Here is a 21,310-nt window from a genome sequence, read left to right on the forward strand (position 1 = left end):
ATGGAGTCTATGGACTTCCTGTAATTCTGAGTTTTCTAGATCTCGGGTTTCCGAATAAAAGATCCTATATCTGTACTGTACCCTGTGTCTCACCTTTCCCACCCACCCCCGTAAGAGCATTCCCTTATGTGCAGTACTGTAGACAATGTTGGCCCCCCATAAATCAAGGGTATAATAATGCAGAATTTTGGGCATCTTCAAACATTTTCATGTTCAGTGAGCAAGTGCTTGCTTTATAATGGGGGACAAATGTGATTGAAAGAATGAGGGATAAAACTTGCTCACAGGAATCGGCTGCTGCTGATATAATGGGACCCTTGTATGTGTTGGGGTGATAAGGAACTTGGATTGTAAGCTCCATTGGGACAGGGAATGATGTGAATTATATAAAGAGCTGTGGGGTATGGTGGTGTTGATGAGGATAATGATAATAAGAGAGGAGCTGTTTAGAACAGTCTGAGTGTAAATCAGATATGTTGGCCAAGGCAGGAGAACCAAGAGACATCTTGTGTGAGTGCAGAGTAAATAGGAGTGGGTGGCTGCTTAGATCCGGAGTTAGGGAATTTACCAGCAGTGCTTTAATGTGAATGGGTGGGCACCTAAAGTGTAAAGATGCTGCGGGCCTCTGATGTTTTGAGTCAGTTAAGGACATAAACAGCTTGACAACTCTTGTCTATTAGCCTTTTGTGAGCCAACGTAGACTGGAGGAATATAATTAGATTGTGGAACTTGTCCAGTTGGCTAAAATAGTGGCGCTCAGCCTGCGTGTCCTGACTCGAGGCCACAGATCACGTTTGGATCATATGATTTTGAATACGAAACCTGAAGATTTATGGCAGATCTCTATTAGGAAAAAATCAAAATATATAGGAAGGCCGGTATTTTTTTACGTAGTTAAAAAATACGAAGTAGCTGAGGTTGAAAAAAGCAAAAGAAATCATATACGTCTGTCAAGTTTAAGCTTTTGCCAATGTAAATCCTATTTAGATGACCCATAAATAAAAAAGCTGCCTGCAGTTTGAATGGGTAAAAAGATCTTTTGACTCCAATAGGCTGTCCCTATACAAACTGTATACTAGTATTAGTAACTTTGTATTTTCTCAACCGTGCCTGGAAAAAAATCAAGTTAACTCAAATTGTTGCTCTGTGGACAGTATTTCAGGCTAATATAAATTAAGGTGGCCATACACAGGGAGGTCCGCTCGTTTGCCGATGTCACCAAATGAGCGGATCTCTCCCCCCCTATGTGCCCACATTGAGATGGGCGATTTCGGGTTGATCCGATTGTGGGCCCTAGGGCCCAAAGATTGGATCAGAATGGAGGCTATATTGGCAGTTGGATCGCAGGACCGTATCAACGAACAGATGCGGCTGCGATGCGTCAGGATTTTTTACCCTGTCCGGTCGACACCTGGCCGACTTTTGGGCAGATATCGATCAGGAAAGCCCCTCGGAGGGCCCTACACTTGGGCCAATAAGCTGCAGACTCGGTCTGTCGGCAGCTTTTATCAGCCGGTGTATGGGGCCTTTAGAGCATTTTGCTCTCTTGTTTGCATGGACTCAGAATTTATGGTCCTACATAGCTGTGTCCTTTCCACTACAAACTTCCAAAACTGTCCTTCTGCAGGAGGACTGCAATATAAGCTGTTTTTATGGCTTTTAAGCACTTTTTGCGAACACACCAATCTGAACTAATAATGTTTTAGAATACTGATGAGATGCTGCGTTCTCCAGAGAGAAGCTACCCAGGTAATGGTCACCATGTTTTATTGATGACGTCAACTCAAAATCTGTCTTTCATCTGATACCTATTATAGTGCCATTGTAAATGCTAGTTCCCATAATGCTACACGTATGGGATCCATTATCTGGAAAACAGTTATCCAGAAAGCTCTGAATTTCAGAAAGGCTGCCTCCCATGGACTCAATTTTATCCAAATAATCCACATTTTTAAAAAATATTTAGTTTTTCTCTGTAATAATAAAACCGTGATTTGCACTTGATCAAAACTAATATATAATTGATCCTTATTGGAAGTAAAATCAGCCTATTGGGTTTATTTAATGTTTAAATGATGTTCAATGAGACTTAAAGGAGAAGCAAACCCTCCTCCCCCCTAGCTTTTTATTTACCCCTCGGTGCAGATTCAGGCATCGGAGTTGAAGTATTGGGTCTGGAGGTTTCTGAAATAAAAGCCCCAGGTTCATCTTATAAAATGATAGCATCACTGCCCGAGGCTATTAAATCTCCAGCGCTTGGTTCAGTAATACTTGGCAGGCCAGACACATTGCAAGGTAATAACTAGTCTTTGCTAATAACTACCTCTGGGAAGCAGAACCCAAGAACACTTCTCTTTTTACTTCTATAAATACATTCCATTGGAATTCCACCTCAATCCTCCACAATCACGCACTGAATTCATTTTCCCTGGAACTGTAACCAGGGAGAGAGAAAGGTGAGACTAGAATACAAGCTGAGGGGCTCCCACTAGGGGTGGGGGTTACATAACCAGAAGGGGGAGGTGCAAGAACATCAGTTGCCCCTCCTTCTTTGATTGTATGTTGGTCTTTGTAGGGCCTGTTATAACTATGCCTAAGGCTACTGATGCCCCATAGACGGCAGGCACAGATTTCACAGGAAAGTTAGCCCTGAATGACTTCAATTTTCTTTTTAATTTTATAGAAATATTATATTCAGCACCCATTTGGGCTCTTTACAGACTGCACGCTGTACAAAGGTAGCAGATCCCATTAAAGGGGAAGTATCATTAAAATGAAAATTTAATACAAGCTTCATCATACTGAAGTAATAAACTTTCTAAATACAATCAATTAAATATTCTGTAGCGTTTCTGAGATAATCAAGTTTATGTTCACTATCCCTCTCTCAGTATCTGTTTCTCTTCATTCTGTCTTCATGCAGCAGTTGGGTGTCAGATATTCATTGATAGTTAGATCCAATATATCTTATAGGTGCACTACTTTTACCTTGAAGATGTATTAGAGCTCACTCTAGTAAAATTTTGTTTGTACTGGAATCAGTTATTGGAGTGAGCTCTAATACATCTGCTAGGAAAGGGAGCCCCCTATAGATATATTGGATCATTCATCTGACACCCAACTGCTGCATGAAGAGAGAATGAAGAGAAACAGATGCTGAGACAGGGACAAACTTGATTATTTCAGAAACATTACATAATATTTAATTGATTATATTTAGAAAGTTTCTTATTTCAGTATGATAAAGTATTACATTTTAATTTTTGCAATAGTTCCCCTTTAAGGATAATGGGAGATGGGGAGATTTGTCACCCAGAATATATTTTCGCTACTGCGGGTAGACAGATTTCCCAAAAATTCTTCTCCGCTGGCAATAATAGAAATTGCTGGTGGCAAAAGCTACGATTCATTTCTTTTATGAAGTCATCCAAACGTTGCCTCACAAGGAAACTTCATGCTACTTCACTACATGTAGGTTTTACCACCAGCCATTTCAATTATTGCCGGTTTTTAGGAGATTTGTCATCTGCAGTAGCGCAAATTTATCTCGTGCGACAAATCTCCCCATTCCCCTTCAAACAACCAGATCTTTGCATCAGTTGGACAACACACCACCTGACATCCCCGTACTGATATTGCAGTGCAACATATCTGGTGGGGCACAATTCTGTTCTGGAATGCAAAGCAGTGGCGTAACTACTAGGGTGCTGGAAGCGCAATCGCACCTGGTCCTGCACCCCCCTTGAGGTCCACCAGAGACATAATAAAGATGCACGCCGGAATGCTGCCATATGAGGGGGGGGCGGCAGAGGGCCCAGGTTGCGCTACTGGTGCAAAGATGAGTATCTGAGATGGAAATTACAGAGCAGGTTGCAAATGTGCCAAAAACATGGAATTTTGCAGCTACTCTTGTAAATGATGACTCCTGTTTATTTTCCCCCAATGCAGCATTTTTTCCAGAATTCCAGTGTAACAGTTGTCCAAAAAATAGTGTTCTGCAAAATGCATGGAATTAACCATTGCATGCAAGTTCATTCATGTTTTTCTTATTTCCATGAGATGACACCTATAATATATGTTTGTTTACGTGATAGTTCCCTTGTGGTGTTTCTTCAAAAACCAGATAGTTTACCTCCCGTGATTTTCCACCAATGGCTGCCGGTGCTACTGACCAAAATGCCTGCTGCATCCATATAATATATATCTATAACAAATCTATGCAAATAAATATCACTTGATTCACGAAGAAGAAAATGGTGTGCGGCTCTATGAGAAATTTGTACATAATATTTGAACCAGCACCCACATTTACAAAAATCCGGATCCGAGTGCGGCTGCCTGCAGGAAATTATATATATATATATATATATATATATATATATATATATATATATATATATATATATATATATATATATATATATATATATATATATATATAGAATAAATCGTCACTCACCATTCCTGTAGTTAAATGGCCGGGTGCTAACCAAATTCATGAATAGCAGTCCAGTGAAAGCACTCACAGCAATGACCCTTCAGGGTTATATCAAAATATTTTTATTAGTGCATGGTGCATCTCAGCGCATTTCGACTCGCAGAGAGCCGTCATCAGGATAGAAACAGGAAGTGAAGCAAACCATTATATCACCCTCATATCCAATCAACATGTCAGTAATTAAATAAATATTTAAAACACCACATATATATAAATTAAGAGTATCACCCAATTCTCATTATAATATATATAAACAAGAATTTACCTGTAATCATTAAGTAACTATTAAAAATCACTATATTGTAAAGCCGTATCAAGGCCTATATACATCTCGTGTTATATAAAAAAAATTTTTTTAAAAAACGCGTTGAGATGCACCATGCACTAATAAAACCGTGAGTGCTTTCACTGGACTGCTATATATATATATATATATATATATATATATATATATATATATATATATATATATATATATATATATATATATATATATATATATATATATATATATATGTGTATATATATATATATATATATTAATATATTCAAAAAGAGAATAAACTACATCACTTAGCTATATATATATATATATCTATATATATCTATATATATATCTATATATATCTATATATATATATATATATATATATATATATATATCCACAGAAAAAGGAGAGCACTCTCAGGTCTTAAGGATGAAAAAAGAGACGTTTATTTAAACAAAAAAGTAGCTGACATTTCTGCTAGCCCTCTAGCCTTTCTTAAAGTGAAAGCCGAAACGTTTGCAGTTTTTTGCTGAATAAACACCATTTTTTCACCTTGGATAAGACCTGTGAGTGCATGCCTTATTTGGCACAGTTAACTTATTGTTTGCATTTTGCACCCAGGCACACTTAACCTTTATACGTGCTGTGCCGGCTTCAAGCAAGTTTTCGTATATATATATTGAGCTAAGCGATGCAGTTTATATCTTTTTGAATCCCATATCATAGCTGCTAAAAATAAATGAAGCTTCTTGGAAAGAAGGCTCCTGGTATGTCCAAGGTAGACAGGGGTTCTTCGCCAATGAGGCGAGTTGAGGCTGTCGTCTCAGGCGGCAGCGCCCCAATAGGTACCAGGGGCAGCAAAAATGCTGCTACTAGTACTTTAAGAGTGAATTTCCTGGGGAGGGGGGGGGCAGCAGCAACTGCTGCTGCTTCAGGCGGCGGAGGGGCCAGGATCACCCCTGAAGGTAGATATGCACATATTGATTCCTGGTGCTTTCCTGGACAGAGTGTTCTGTGTCCAAAATCCTGCCCTGATAAGACGGGTCACGGGAGAATGATAGGGAAGTGCAAACGCAGACATTTGTGCATCCGTGTGATTCGCAACATCAGCAGAAAGTCTATTGCATGGCTTTTGCTCATTTGTTTCCAACCCTTATTTATGTTACAGGATTTCTTGCCTCCTTCTCCTCCATTCTGAAATAAAGTTATGAACTGTGATATATCTCATGTATTATAAGCAATATTCTGTAGTCCCCTCCATTATTTGGCCAATCAGCAGGCTGTAACTGACAGGCTTCCATAGGGGCAGTTAAAAATCATGGAGAACGAGTATTGAAGCAGAATTTAACTATGCAATTTAGCACTGCAATAATTACAGGCATGGGATCCATCTGGAAACTCATTATCCAGAAAGCCATCTCCTGTAGACTCCATTTTATCCAAATAATCCAATTTTTCACTAAATGGATTCCTTTTTCTTTGTAATAGTAAAACAGTACCTTGTACTTGATCCAAATTAAAGCGGGCCATACATACAGACATCCGCTAGTTTGGCAAAGTCGCCAAATGAGTGTATTTCTACCTGATATGCACACCTTGAGGTGGGCGATATCTGGCTGATACGATCGTGGGCCTCTGGGTCCAACGATCAGATTACAACGAGGAGAATAAATAATTCTTATTGGAAGCAAAAGCAGCCTATTGGGTTTATTTAATGTTTACACAATTTTCTAGTAAATTTAAGGGATTAATATCCAAATTATGGAGATCCCTTATCTGGAAAACCCCAGGTCCCGAGCATTCTGTATAACAGGAATTCTGCCGGAGCTGAACATTTATCCAGCCTGCAACTGAGAATCCATTTGGGTTGTCAGGATCACTAACCCCAGTAACAGCAATAAAATGAGCAGTGAAAGTTCACTTTTATTGTTCTTTTTTTAAGTAGCTTTTCTTGCTTTTCTGACACTGCTGCCTGGTTGCTAGGGTAATAAATTAAAATGACAGTTTGTAGTGCACATCCGTCTCTTTAGTCACAAAGAAACAAACTTAACCTGCCTCTTTCTTGCTGTCGCCCCAGTCTCAGGTGCTGCATCCAACAGCTCCAGGCCACAAAGAGGCAGGCGCACACGGAAGGAAAGACGGCGTTCTCGAGAAAGAAGAGCTGCGACATCCCGGCCTGAGAGGGTTTGGCCAGATGGGGTCATTCCTTATGTAATTAGTGGAAATTTCAGTGGTGAGTTGGAAGCTAGTGGTCCAAGAAACATTGTCATGTCAACAGTTTCCTAGGCCAGTTTATTATGGTGAGGCCAAGTCAATCCCATTCCTGTTCTCTTTCCATTCTACTTCTCTATCATTTCCCAATCTCCTCTAAAACTTGGTTTCTCTACCATGTTTGTTGCTCTTTATTTCCCACTCTGTTTTCTTTTTTTTTCTTTACTTTTTGTTACCCTTCATTTTAATCCTTACTTCATATCGCACCATTGTGTTTCCTTTCTGGCCTATTCTCCCCACCCAATCTGTCACAGGCAGTCAGAGGGCAATATTCCGGCAAGCAATGCGCCACTGGGAGAAGCACACGTGTGTTACTTTCCTGGAGAGGACAGATGAGGACAGTTACATTATTTTTACATACAGACCATGCGGGTAAATACAAACCACAAAAGCAGTCCCCATGTTTGATGTTCTCCTTGGATATACTTCATAAGCCCAGTCTTCTCCACCCTTGACTGTATATACTCATCTTCTCTTCCATAAATAATCATATTTTGTCCATTCTCTGCAGATGCTGCTCTTACGTGGGCCGACGTGGTGGTGGCCCGCAAGCCATATCTATTGGCAAAAACTGTGACAAATTTGGCATTGTTGTTCACGAGTTGGGTCACGTGATAGGATTCTGGCACGAACACACAAGGCCTGACCGGGACGATCATGTGTCCATCATCAGGGAGAATATTCAACCGGGTACTTGTTAAGGGTTGTGTTAGAAGAAATTTGGGAGCTTGGGTAAATGGAACCGGTTGATCTTAGGAGATTCCCTTCTGATAGGAGAAACCTCAGGGGGGAGGCTGATTTAATAACATCGGTGCTAAATTTCATTTGGATCAGGCTATTATAAGTGACAGCAAAGATCTGATTGGTTGTTATAAGTAACTGCACTGATTCAGTTTAGCACCTCGAATACCCAAAAATAACTACACAACATTAATAAATTGGCATACTTCTCCTGACCCACTGTCCATATGCTCCCTAATTTTGTGTTATTCCCTCAGGACAGGAGTATAACTTCTTGAAGATGGAGCCAGAAGAGGTCGAGTCCATTGGAGAAACCTATGATTTTGACAGCATTATGCACTACGCACGCAATACCTTTTCCAGGTGAGGATGCCCCAGGCAATACTTTCTAAAGCTTTACCCAAGTAAACGAGTGCAATTGCTCAATGCAATGTGTGTATAGACCAAGCTATGCCTTATATCTGCTGTTTATTTAAAGGCAAATATAATATTTACCTTATCATCTTAGTTCTGTCTTTCGTTTTGTGTTGTAATGTTTACTCTTATGAAGGAGGATATCCCTTCTGTGCTCATATGTAGATCTAAGTAGCAGAGATGATGCTATTTTTGTAGGAAAATAAAGAATGATGGGAATCAGGGAGGACAGAAGGAATGAGATTCGCACAGTTTGTAAAGCAATTGGGTGAATTCATGTATATGTGAAATAATTCATAAAAATATTTTGTTGGTTTGACCTAATGACAGAGGTCTACACTTTACCATTTTATTTTTATGCATGACTTTTTGGTGTTGGACTTTTTAATGTTACTAATGTTTAAATGTTACTAAAGATACCCACTTTTCTTTTTTTAAATAAAATAACTGATGTTAAGGATGATGGCACAGCTCCCTGAAAACACATTAAACCACCTGCTGTTGTTTCCACTGACTTGAATATGGAAAATGTCTGGGAGCTTTAGTTCATTTCATGCCTTCACCATTAAACTAAAGGTATGGGATCCGTTACCCGGAAACCTTTTATCCAGAAAGCTCCAAATTACCAAAAGTCTGTCTCCCATAAACTCTATTTAATCCATGTAATTCAGATTTTTAAAAATTGTTTCCTTTTTCTCTGTAATAATAAAACAGTACCTTGTACTTGATCCAAACTAGGGATGCACCGAATCCACTATTTGGGATTCAGCCGAATCCTCGAATCCTTAGTGAAAGATTCGGCCAAATACCGAACCAAATCCGTATCCTAATTTGCATATGCAAATTAGGGGCAGGAAAAGAAAAAGTGGAAAAAATTCTTCTTTTGTGACGAAAAGTCTCATTATTTCCCTACCTGCCCCTAATTTACATATGCAAATTAGGATTCGGATTCAGTTCAGCTGGGCACAAGGATTCGGCCGAATCCTGCTCAAAAAGGCTGAATCCTGGCCAAATCCCGAACCGAATCCTGGATTCGGTGCATCCCTTATCCAAACTAAGATAATTAATCCTTATTGGAAGCAAAACCAGCCTATTGGGTTTATTTAATGTTTAGATGATTTTGTTGTAGACAAGGTATGAAGATCCAAATTACAGAAAGATCCGTTATCCGGAAAACCCCAGGTCTCGAGCATTCTGGATAACAGGACCCATACCTGTACCTGATTGCCTTGCTAATCTTTCTCATTTCATTTATTCTGCTAATCAGCCCTATTGAATACTCTGGTATAAAGAATCTCAGCCATAAAGCAGGACAGGACTGTTTTTTTCTTACAGTTGTTTCTATAGTCAACGATTTATTTGTTCTTCAACCTAACTTAACTTTCTGATTGCAACCAACATTCTCATGCCTTGAGTCGCTGACAGATATTCCCTGCTCTAATTAGCTGATTCCAGCATGTGTCAGCAATTTACAATGCACTATTTGCAGTTAAAAAAAAAGTTAGTTTGACAAAATGCACTCAAAAGTCATGTATTCCTCAAACTATAAGGAAAAATAATAAAACCTAATCAGAAAAACGACAGTGCCAATGATGGCTCTGTTTTAAAATAAATTGTCCTGAATTGTATTTGGGACAACCATTGATCTTCTTAAGCTCAACTTCTTGGAAAGCTTTCATTTGTTCATTTGTGGCTTTGTTGCAGAGGAATTTTCCTGGACACAATCCTGCCCAAATATGATGTGAATGGCGTGAGACCTCCTATTGGCCAGAGAACGCGGTTAAGTTCTGGAGACATTGCACAAGCCAAGAAGCTGTACAGGTGTCCAGGTAATACACATTATTTTATTGGCATGCCTGTATATTAGATTACTGTGAAGGAAGTGGTGATGGGATGCAGAGATTAAGGGATGGGTATCACTAGGTATAGAGGGTAAGATGACCTGAGAATCCTTTTAGCTAGGCTGAAGTCTTGCAGAATCAAAGCCACCAGTTGAAGATGAAGGTGTTGGTAGCTTTGAGGGGTAATTCAACTGGACATTAACAGTTTGTTGGAGATAGTGGTATTCCAAGTCCTCAGTCCCCCAAATATAAAGGCCGGTTGGTATCTCTTGGTCCCAGATTCTGTAGTAGGTCAGCCTTGTTGCCTCTTGTCCCCGCCACTTCTCTCTATTCCTTTATTTACTCTCCTTCTTGTCGTTTTCCTCTGTGGCTTGTTAGTTTTAACTTTCCCCCCATTACCATGACAACATTTGGACGAATTTGTTTACCATCCTGAGAAACTGCCTGCATGAGATCCTCAGGGTGTAAGAAACAGCCACTGTATTAACCGACTGCAGTCCCAAAGAATAGCAGGGCCGCTACCTCCATGACACTTCTCGGAAGAGAACCGAAGAACAGTCATTTGAGTACCTCTTGCATGCCACACGTTGGACCTCTACGGCAAGTTAAAGGTTGCCCCCATGGGATTGATTATGTTTCTTAACCCTTTCCCTGCCAGCCGTTTTGTCCTAGATGCGAACATCTACTGCCAAGCAGTTTTTAGATATTTTGCACTCTTTCAATTTTAGGCCCCTTCCTGGGGCGGTCTTTTAGTTTACCCAGGAAAACAATATATTCTTTTTTTCAGGACAACCTGAACTTTGAAAATATGCAAGAATTTTGGTGTAATTCTACTTCTGTAAAAAAATATAGGCTTCTAAGTGTCCAATAAAATGAAAAAAATCATGTTTCACAAAGAACAATCACATATATCAGAAACATTATTTACTTTATGTATGAGAACACAGCTGATTTGGAAAGGTCTATGTCTCCTGAACGCGGCAATACCAAATATATATAGTTTTATGGAGATTTCTCACTTGTATAGATCAAAATCTAAAAGCAGTACACTAGCAAATGTCCAAAGCACCGCTCCCCAAACGGCATACTTCTGATTTCAAGGCCAAACATTCCACTAACAGTAGGTTTACCCTAGAAAACTACCCATTATTAGAAAGAACAGATTCTGGTGAATCAAAAATGGGTAAACATATCGTTGTACTCCAAACTACCAAGTTGCAATTGTTTCCTAAAGTTATAATGTTTTATAGAAATTGGTGAATTTTTTGAAAAATGACCTCAAAGCTTCCAATCTACAGAATCGTATCTCCCACACATCATTAGGTATCAATGTAAAACACCCCAAATATGAAAGCCTGGGGTCCACTGAACAGTTTGATGCAAAATATGTATAGGTGTACCCAAGCACGTGACATATAGGGGCCCTAAAATGTAGATACCTCATTTGAGCTATCAGTTCTGTAATTCCAGATACTGCAAAATCAACACATTTGCATCGTTTTGGGGTGGGGTAAAAGTAAAAAAAAATAAGTTCATCCCAGAAAACCATATATTTTCGGAAAGTACACATTCCCACGAATCTAAATTGGGTATGCATGTGTTTGTACTACAAAGTACCAAGCCGCAAACGATTCCTAAATTTGGTGATTTTGGCGACATTTCCAAAAATCACCTCAAAATTTCTACCCTGCAGCATCGTATTACCCACATACTTTTAGGTATCAAGAGAAATCACCCCAAATATGAAAGCCTAGGGTCCTCTGAACAGTTTGATGCCCAATATGTATAGGTGTACCCAAGCACGTGGCATACAGGGGCCCCAAAAGGAAGACCCCCATATGGTCTGTCATTTCAGGTACTGCAAAATCAACACATTTACATCGTTTTGGGGGGGTCAAAAGTAGAAAAAAGTGGGTTCACCCCAGAAAACCATATATTTTCGGAAAGTACACATTCCCACGAATCTAAATTGGGTATGCATGTGTTTGTACTCCAAAGTACAAAGCCGCAAACCATTCCTAAATTTGGTGATTTTGATGATATTTCCAAAAATCACCTCAAAATTTCTACCCTGCAGCATCGTATTACCCACATACTTTTAGGTATCAAGCAAAATCACCCCAAATATGAAAGCCTAGGGTCCTCTGAACAGTTTGATGCCCAATATGTATAGGTGTACCCAAGCACGTGGCATACAGGGGCCCCCAAAAGGAAGACCCCCATATGGTCTGTCATTTCAGGTACAGCAAAATCAACACATTTACATCGTTTTGGGGGGGTCAAAAGTAGAAAAAAGTAAGTTCACCCCAGAAAACCATATATTTTCGGAAAGTACACATTCCCATGAATCTAAATTGGGTATGCATGTGTTTGTACTCCAAAGTACCAAGCCGCAAATCATTCCTAAATTTGGTGATACTTCCAAAAATCACCTCAAAATTTCTACCCTGCAGCATTGTATTACCCACATACTTTTAGGTATCAAGCAAAATCACCCCAAATATAAAAGCCTAGGGTCCTCTGAACAGTTTGATGCCCAATATGTATAGGTGTACCCAAGCATGTGGCATACAGGGGCCCCAAAAGGAAGACCCCCATATGGTCTGTCATTTCAGGTACAGCAAAATCAACACATTTACATCGTTTTGGGGGGGTCAAAAGTAGAAAAAAGTAAGTTCACCCCAGAAAACCATATATTTTCGGAAAGTACACATTCCCACGAATCTAAATTGGGTATGCATGTTTTTGTATTCCAAAGTACAAAGCTGCAAACCATTCCTAAATTTGGTGATTTTGGTGATATTTCCAAAAATCACCTCAAAATTTCTACCCTGCAGCATCGTATTACCCACATACTTTTAGGTATCAAGAGATATCACCCCAAATATGAAAGCCTAGGGTCCTCTGAACAGTTTGATGCCCAATATGTATAGGTGTACCCAAGCACGTGACATACAGGGGCCCCAAAAGGAAGGCCCCCATATGGTCTGTCATTTCAGGTACTGCAAAATCAACACATTTACATCGTTTTGGGGGGGGTCAAAAGTATAAAAAAGTGGGTTCACCCCAGAAAACCATATATTTTCGGAAAGTACACATTCCCATGAATCTAAATTGGGTATGCATGTGTTTGTACTCCAAAGTACCAAGCCGCAAATCATTCCTAAATTTGGTGATTTTGGTGATACTTCCAAAAATCACCTCAAAATTTCTACCCTGCAGCATTGTATTACCCACATACTTTTAGGTATCAAGCAAAATCACCCCAAATATGAAAGCCTAGGGTCCTCTGAACAGTTTGATGCCCAATATGTATAGGTGTACCCAAGCATGTGGCATACAGGAGCCCCAAAAGGAAGACCCCCATATGGTCTGTCATTTCAGGTACAGCAAAATCAACACATTTACATCGTTTTGGGGGGGTCAAAAGTAGAAAAAAGTAAGTTCACCCCAGAAAACCATATATTTTCGGAAAGTACACATTCACACGAATCTAAATTGGGTATGCGTGTCTTTGTACTCCAAAGTACAAAGCTGCAAACCATTCCTAAATTTGGTGATTTTGGTGATATTTCCAAAAATCACCTCAAAATTTCTACCCTGCAGCATCGTATTACCCACATACTTTTAGGTATCAAGAGAAATCACCCCAAATATGAAAGCCTAGGGTCCTCTGAACAGTTTGATGCCCAATATGTATAGGTGTACCCAAGCACGTGGCATACAGGGGCCCCAAAAGGAAGGCCCCCATATGGTCTGTCATTTCAGGTACTGCAAAATCAACACATTTACATCGTTTTGGGGGGGTCAAAAGTAGGAAAAAGTGGGTTCACCCCAGAAAACCATATATTTTCGGAAAGTACACATTCCCATGAATCTAAATTGGGTATGCATGTGTTTGTACTCCAAAGTACCAAGCCGCAAATCATTCCTAAATTTGGTGATTTTGGTGATACTTCCAAAAATCACCTCAAAATTTCTACCCTGCAGCATCGTATTACCCACATACTTTTAGGTATCAAGAGATATCACCCCAAATATGAAAGCCTAGGGTCCTCTGAACAGTTTGATGCCCAATATGTATAGGTGTACCCAAGCACGTGGCAGACAGGGGCCCCAAAAGGAAGACCCCCATTTGGTCTGTCATTTCAGATACTGCAAAATCAACACATTTACATTGTTTGGGGGGGGTGGGACAAAGGTAGAAAAAAGTACGTTCACCCCAGAAAACCATATATTTTCGTAAAGTACACATTCCCCTGAATCCAAATTGGGTATGCATGTCTTTATACTCCAAAGTACCAAGCCACAAACCATTCCTAAATGTGGTGATTTTGGTGACATTTCCAAAAATCACCTCAAAATTTCCACCCTGCAGCATCGTATTACCCACATACTTTTAGGTATCAAGACAAATCACCCCAAATATGAAAGCCTAGGGTCCTCTGAACAGTTTTATGCCAAACATGTATAGGTGTACCCAAACACGTGGCATATAGGGGCCCTGAAATGAAGACCCCCCCCCATATGGTCTGTCATTTCAGGTACTGCAAAATCAACACATTTACCTCGTTTTGGGGGGGCAAAAGTAGAAAAAAGTAAGTTCACCCAAGAAAACCATATATTTTCGGAAAGTACACATTCCCACGAATCTAAATTGGGTATGCATGTCTTTGTACTCCAAAGTACAATGCCGCAAATCATTCCTAAATTTGGTGATTTTGGTGACATTTCCAAAAATCACCTCAAAATCTCCAACCTGGAGCATCATATTTCCCACATACTTTTAGGTATCAAGATAAATCACCCCAAATATGAAAGCCTAGGGTCCTCTGAACAGTTTGATGCCCTATATGTATAGGTGTACCCAAGCACGTGGCATATAGGGGCCCCAAAAGGAAGACCCCCATATGGTCTGTCGATTCAGATACTGCAAAATCAACACATTTACATCGTTTTGAGGGGGGCAAATGTAGGAAAAATTAAGTTCACTCCAGAAAACCATATATTTTCGGAAAGTACACATTCCCACGAATCTAAATTGGGTATGCATGTCTTTGTACTACAAAGTACGAAGCCGAAAACCATTCCTAAATTTGGTGATTTTGGTGACATTTCCAAAAATCACCTCAAAATTTCTACCCTGCAGCATCGTATTACCCACATACTTTTAGGTATCAAGAGAAATCACCCCAAATATGAAAGCCTAGGGTCCTCTGAACAGTTTGATGCACAATATGTATAGGTGTACCCAAGCACGTGGCATATAGAGGCCCGAAAAGGAAGAACCCCATATGGTCTTTCATTTTAGGTACTGCAAAATCAACACATTTACATCGTTTTGGGGGGGGCAAAGGCAGAAAAAAGTAATTTCAACCCAGAAAACCATATATTTTCGGAAAGTACACATTCCCATGAATCTAAATTGGGTATGGATGTCTTTGTACTCCAAAGTACCAAGCCGCAAACCATTCCTAAATTTGATAATTTTGGCGACATTTCCAAAAATCACCTCAAAATTTCTACCCTGCAGCATCGTATAACCCACATACTTTTAGGTATCAAGAGATATCACCCCAAATATGAAAGCCTAGGGTCCTCTGAACAGTTTGATGCCCAATATGTATAGGTGTACCCAAGCACGTGGCATATAGGGCCCCAAAAGGAAGACCCCCATATGGTCTGTCATTTCAGGTACTGCAAAATCAACACATTTACATAGTTTTGGGGGGGCAAAGGTAGAAAAAAGTATGTTCGCCCCAGAAAACCATATATTTTCGGAAAGTACACATTCCCGCGAATCCAAATTGGGTATGCATGTCTTTGTACTCCACAGTACCAAGTCGCAAGCCTTTCCTAAATTTGGCGATAAAAGCAACGGTTTTTTACATTTCTGAAAATCGCCTAAAAATATTGCAATTGGCCGCATTTATCTCACCCAACTTCTTACATACAATTGTAAAACACCATAAATACTGATGCCAAGGGTCTACTGAACAGTTTTATGCCCAATATTCATTGATATACCAAGGCAGCTGGCATGTGCGGATCCCAAATGTAAATAGTGAATATGAGTTTTCTCTGCTGCCGATTCGCCTTCTGTAAACATAGACCATTGACTTCATATTATGTGCCTCAAGACCCTCCTAACAGCAAAGACCCCCCAAAACCATATGTTTTTGGAAAGTACACATTCTGACGAAAACAACCAAGATAAAGACGTCTTTCTACAGCAAAGTACCAAACTGCAAAACTTTTATAAACATAGAGATTTTTACATTTCTGAAAATCGCCTAAAAATGTTGAAGTATGCCACATTTATCTCACACAATGTTTTACGTACAAAGAAAAATCACCCCAAATATGGACATCAGAGGTCTACTGAATAGTTTGATGCCCAATATGCATAGATTTACCAAAGTATATGGTGTGTACGGCCCCAAATGAAAAATGTGCATATGAATTTTCACGCTGGCCAACTAAGCTGCTGAAAAGAGAACCCCAACTGTGCATTATGTGCCGTAAGACCCCCAAACTGTAAAAAGACCCCAGAAAACCATATATTTTTGGAAAGCATATATTCTGACGGATCAATCTAAGTAAAATGATATACCAAAGCACCAAACAGCAAAACTATACTAAAGATACATAAGGAACAATAATCCAGGGATAAAATTGCAATAAAACCACAAAAATTGTGCAAATCAATGAAATAACAAAATAACTGCACCGACAGCATAATTAGTGGCCGAAATCGATTATCCAATAATCATGCTGCTGAAATAAACAGTTTTTATGGGTAAAAAAAACACAAATTGGTGAAATGAAAAAGTAAAAAAAATAAAATGTGTATACATGTGTGTACACTTCCAAGAATTGTGTGACAGTGTATAAGTGTGTATAAGTGTGTATATAAGTCCATATAAGTGTATATAAATGCATATAAGTGCATATAAGTGGAAAATTAAAAATTAAAAAAAACGTTTTTTTTTTTTTTTTTTTTTACTACTAAAATATGTGTGTATGTGTGTATAATGTAGGTAGGTGTATGCAAGTGTGTAAAATAAAGGGCACTTACCGTTTTTGGCTGATCTAAGAGCTGGAGAAGAGAGATCTGCAGATTCACAGCAAGCAGGAAGTGTGTGGGCGTCGCTGGAACACGAGGTGAGCAGGAGGAAGCAGAGCAGCAAGGCAGACACGCGATTTGCTGTGTCTGCCTCTTTTAGGTCGGCCCTGCGACAATCCAGTCGCAGGACCGACATGACAGCCCCCCAGCCTCGTTGCCCAGGGGGCTGTCAATGCTGCTAAACCTCTGCAGAGGCGGCTAAAGCCGCTGATGCAGAGTACAGCAAGTAAAACTGCAAGCACGTACAATGTACGTGCTTGGCAGTTAAAGCCCTTGCCTGCCAGAACGTACGGTGTACGTGCTTGGCAGGCAAAGGGTTAAAGGAGAACTAAACCGTAAAAATGAATGTGGCTAAAAATGCCATATTTTATATACTGAACTTATTGCACCAGCCTAAAGTTTCAGCTTGTCAATAGCAGCAATGATCCAGGACTTCAAACTTGTCACAGGGGGTCACCATCTTGGAAAGTGTCTGTGACACTCACATGCTCAGTGGGCTCTGAGCAGTTGTTGAGAAGCTAAGCTTAGAGGTCGTCAATAATCAATTCTGTGTTGCCATGTAGTAATTATCTGTATTAATTACTAATCAGCCTTATATTGTGACATTTCTATTCTATGTGTACTGTATATTGTGAGTGGGTCCCTAAGCTCAGTAAGTGACAGCAGCACAGAGCATGTGCAGTGAATCAGCAGAAAAGAAGATGGGGAGCTACTGGGGCATCTTTGGAGACACAGATCTTTACTGCTAAAGGGCTGTGGTTGCCTTGGGCTGGTACAGAAGTACAAACATAATGTATAACATTTCTACATACTACTTCTTTAGTTAGGCTTTAGTTCTCCTTTAATCATTTAGGTATTTGGGACTTCTAGTGCAGGAACCTTTACATGATTGTGACCTGCAGACCAACACTCAGATCACCCCTTGTGAGCAAAAATGTCGGCTTATTATCCGCCATTTTGCCTTTTCCTGTTTCTAAACTTCTATCATAGACTGAACCTGCTGATTAGGGTAAATAGGGGTAAGCCTACTACAATACAGCAGAAAACAAAATGTAATTTTGTCTCCAATACAAACAACCTATAAAAGTAATACCTGTGTTAGTTTCGCTATATAGCATTAGGCCTATTTGCATCTGTTCCTTTATAAAATTGAAACCTGTCCCTTTAAGCCTTTGGTGGATAAGGACATACTGTCACTTGCTAACCTGCCAGCATTTTTCATAGAGTTACTCCTAATCCCTTGTGCTAGAAAATGGCATGGCACCACCCATTAACTCCTTATAGGCCAGAGGCCTGCAGAACAGGGCTTCCATGAACTTCTCTTTTAATGAGGACCTGAAGCTGAAGTGTTGCCCGTGTTTTGCCCTTTGACATTGCAGTTTCCGCTCCTCACAAATAGCCTTAGAACATCTGTTTGACATCTGGAGATCATGTGGCAGTGACATCATATGCAGGGGAGCTATACCGCAAGAGAAATAGACGGGGTGAAAGACCAATGGGGGGGGGGTAGGGAGAGAAGTAGACAAGCAATGTGAGAGAGAGACAAGCCACAGAGAACCTATAATTTGATGGCCGCTCAGGCCGGTTTGCTTGATCCACCTTGTCTGAACCCTTTCCTATTTACTCATCATTTCCTGATTTATGAACTTCAGTTAGCCCTGTATTTATCCCACGTAGAGGGGAATTCCATGATTGGCCTTTCCCACGTGTTTTAGTGGAACAGACAGGGAATTAGGAGATGGAAAGAAATAAAGAGGCAGGGGAAAACGGCAACATAGAGAAAATCAACAAGTCTGACCTGCGACAGGATCTGGAACGTAGTGATACAACCAGCCTTTATGTTTGGGGAACATACCCCTGAGATCTGGGAATACCACTCTCTCCAACTCACTGTTAATGTCTAGTTGAATTGCCTGTAAGGTACTAACACCTTCATCTTCAACTGGCCTTCAAAGAAGGTTAGGGAAGGAGGCTGCAGGTAGATGAAGAAAGATGGACTTAAGCCTGTGTCTGATTTAGTGTCTGGAACTTAGTACTGGTTCTTTCTGTTTTACTGACCTGTAAGGCTTCTGTCTCTTGAGTGTATATGTGTGAGTGTGTCTCTGACTTGTCTCTTCAGCTTGCGGGGAGACGCTCCAAGACAGCCAGGGAAACTTCTCATCTCCTGGCTTCCCCAATGGATACTCTGCGTACATGCACTGTGTTTGGCGACTGTCGGTCACTCCGGGGGAGAAGGTATCTGAGCTCTTGTACAAGGCTTAAAATTTGTCATTCATTGTCTATGCTGTTCTTTCACTTTTTCCACTTTCTTTCCATGTATCCCAGTCTGGTGGACTTTACCCTTTTTGTAAGTCTTTCTTCCTTGTTCAATGCCCTTTTTTTAGCCACACACCATTTTACTGTCATCAGTAACCTCCACTATGAACCTCCCATCCCTAATTATAATGTAGATTACCTCTCATCCCTTCCAGTCCTGTATATATTTCCCTTGCTTTACTAAACGTCTCATTCAGCCCTATTTTTGTCAAGCACTCTATTTCTTCCCTTTAATCACTCACCCTTGCTTTCTAACCTTCCGCCACAGATTATACTGAACTTTACCTCTTTGGATCTGTACCGCAGCCGCCTCTGCTGGTATGACTACATTGAAGTCAGAGATGGTTTTTGGAAAAAGGCCCCACTCCGAGGTACGGCCCATTTCATTTTATCTCAGTGCCAGATGTTTGTGTTCCAGACTGGTGGTGTCTTGTTGAGTGATACTATTGTGTAAGTGTGCCCCATCCTACTTGCAGGGCGATTCTGCGGAGACAAGATACCAGAGCCCATAATATCCACAGAGAGTCGCCTGTGGATTGAGTTCCGGAGCAGCAGCAACTGGGTGGGAAAAGGATTCCAAGCAGTATATGAAGGTAATATCCAAGGTTGAAAGGCAAAGCTGAAGGCCAAACATTAGAAGAAATAGCATGAATAATTGGAAAGGACTCAAAATAAAGAAAAGAGTGGAATTATATATCTATATTATCCCTTTGCAATGTTTGTCCAAGTCTGGTAACTCATAGCAACCCGTAAGCAGTTACAGTCTAGTGCAGATCAAACATTTGCCTGGTTGCTGTGGGTTACTGGACTTATGTTAAAGCTTTCCCAAGTTCCTGTATAACTCCAATAATGTTTTAGAGGAACCCATCCAGTAAAATATATAATTTTTATTGCAGCTGCCAAAATAAAGTATGTTAATATTAATTGAAGGGTCGCTTCTGTTACGCACTAAAAAAGTGCCTATGACTTTTTGCAGTTGTAAAATAAAACACTTTGTATGATGAACATAGCACCCATTTGAAAGGGGCAGAATACATCTTTTATCAACATGAGCAAAATTATTTGAATGTAGGTTAATAAATACATTATTTTATTTGAAGGAGAAGGACAGGTTAAAACTATCAGAAAGGTCCACCTAAATATACCAGTAAACCCTCAAAGTAATGCTGATCTGAGTCCCCTGTCAAAAGAAACACTGCATTTCTTTCCTTCTATTGTGTACACATGGGCTTCTGTATCAGACTTCCTGTTTTCAGCTTAAACCTCCTTGCCCTGGGCGTGAGCATGCTCAGTTTGCTCCTCTTCCCCTCTTCCCTTCTCTGCTGTAATCTGAGCCCGGAGCTATAAGTGAGCAAGGAGAGACTCAAGCAGGAAGTGATGTCACACCAAGCTAATACTGCAGCTGCTATCCTAAACAAACAGAGAGCTTCCAGAGATTTTAACTCATAGTATGGTCAGTGTTGGACTGGCCCACCTGGATACCAGGAAAACTCCCAGTGGGCCCTCTTACTTCTAACCATTAGGCCTATTTCATGATCATTCTTTTATTCTTTATGGGGAAAAAATGCTTAATAAAGGAAGAATATAGCAAGTACATATAAACAATTAGAAGAATAATGATGTTAAGTGAGGAGAAGATGAATAAAAATTTGGAAAGTGGGCCCACGGTCTCTGGTTTTCTGGTGGGCCCCTGGCATCCCAATCCAACACTGTGTATGGTAAAACATTCTACAGAATAAATATGACATTCTATCTTGCACTACTGCAGCTAATCTATTGGCAATGAAATGCCTCCGTAGCTTTCCTTCTTCTTTAATAATATGAAATGTTATTT

The 21,310-nt window shown here is 40.0% G+C and overlaps 1 protein-coding gene across 2 annotated transcripts in view; it reads left to right on the forward strand.

Annotated features, from left to right (window-relative positions):
* Window positions 1-21,310, forward strand: part of bmp1.L (bone morphogenetic protein 1 L homeolog) — a 57,243-nt gene that overhangs the window by 16,159 nt on the left and 19,774 nt on the right. For both annotated transcript variants that reach the window (XM_018250790.2, NM_001088030.1), the window contains 8 exon segments: window positions 6,845-7,000; window positions 7,293-7,410; window positions 7,550-7,728; window positions 8,037-8,142; window positions 9,898-10,022; window positions 19,280-19,395; window positions 19,745-19,847; window positions 19,953-20,069. In XM_018250790.2, the coding sequence (XP_018106279.1) occupies window positions 6,845-7,000; window positions 7,293-7,410; window positions 7,550-7,728; window positions 8,037-8,142; window positions 9,898-10,022; window positions 19,280-19,395; window positions 19,745-19,847; window positions 19,953-20,069 (1,020 nt within the window).

This window comes from Xenopus laevis, chromosome 3L (assembly GCF_017654675.1).
Source record: "Xenopus laevis strain J_2021 chromosome 3L, Xenopus_laevis_v10.1, whole genome shotgun sequence".
In the NCBI taxonomy this organism is placed as follows: domain Eukaryota; kingdom Metazoa; phylum Chordata; class Amphibia; order Anura; family Pipidae; genus Xenopus; species Xenopus laevis.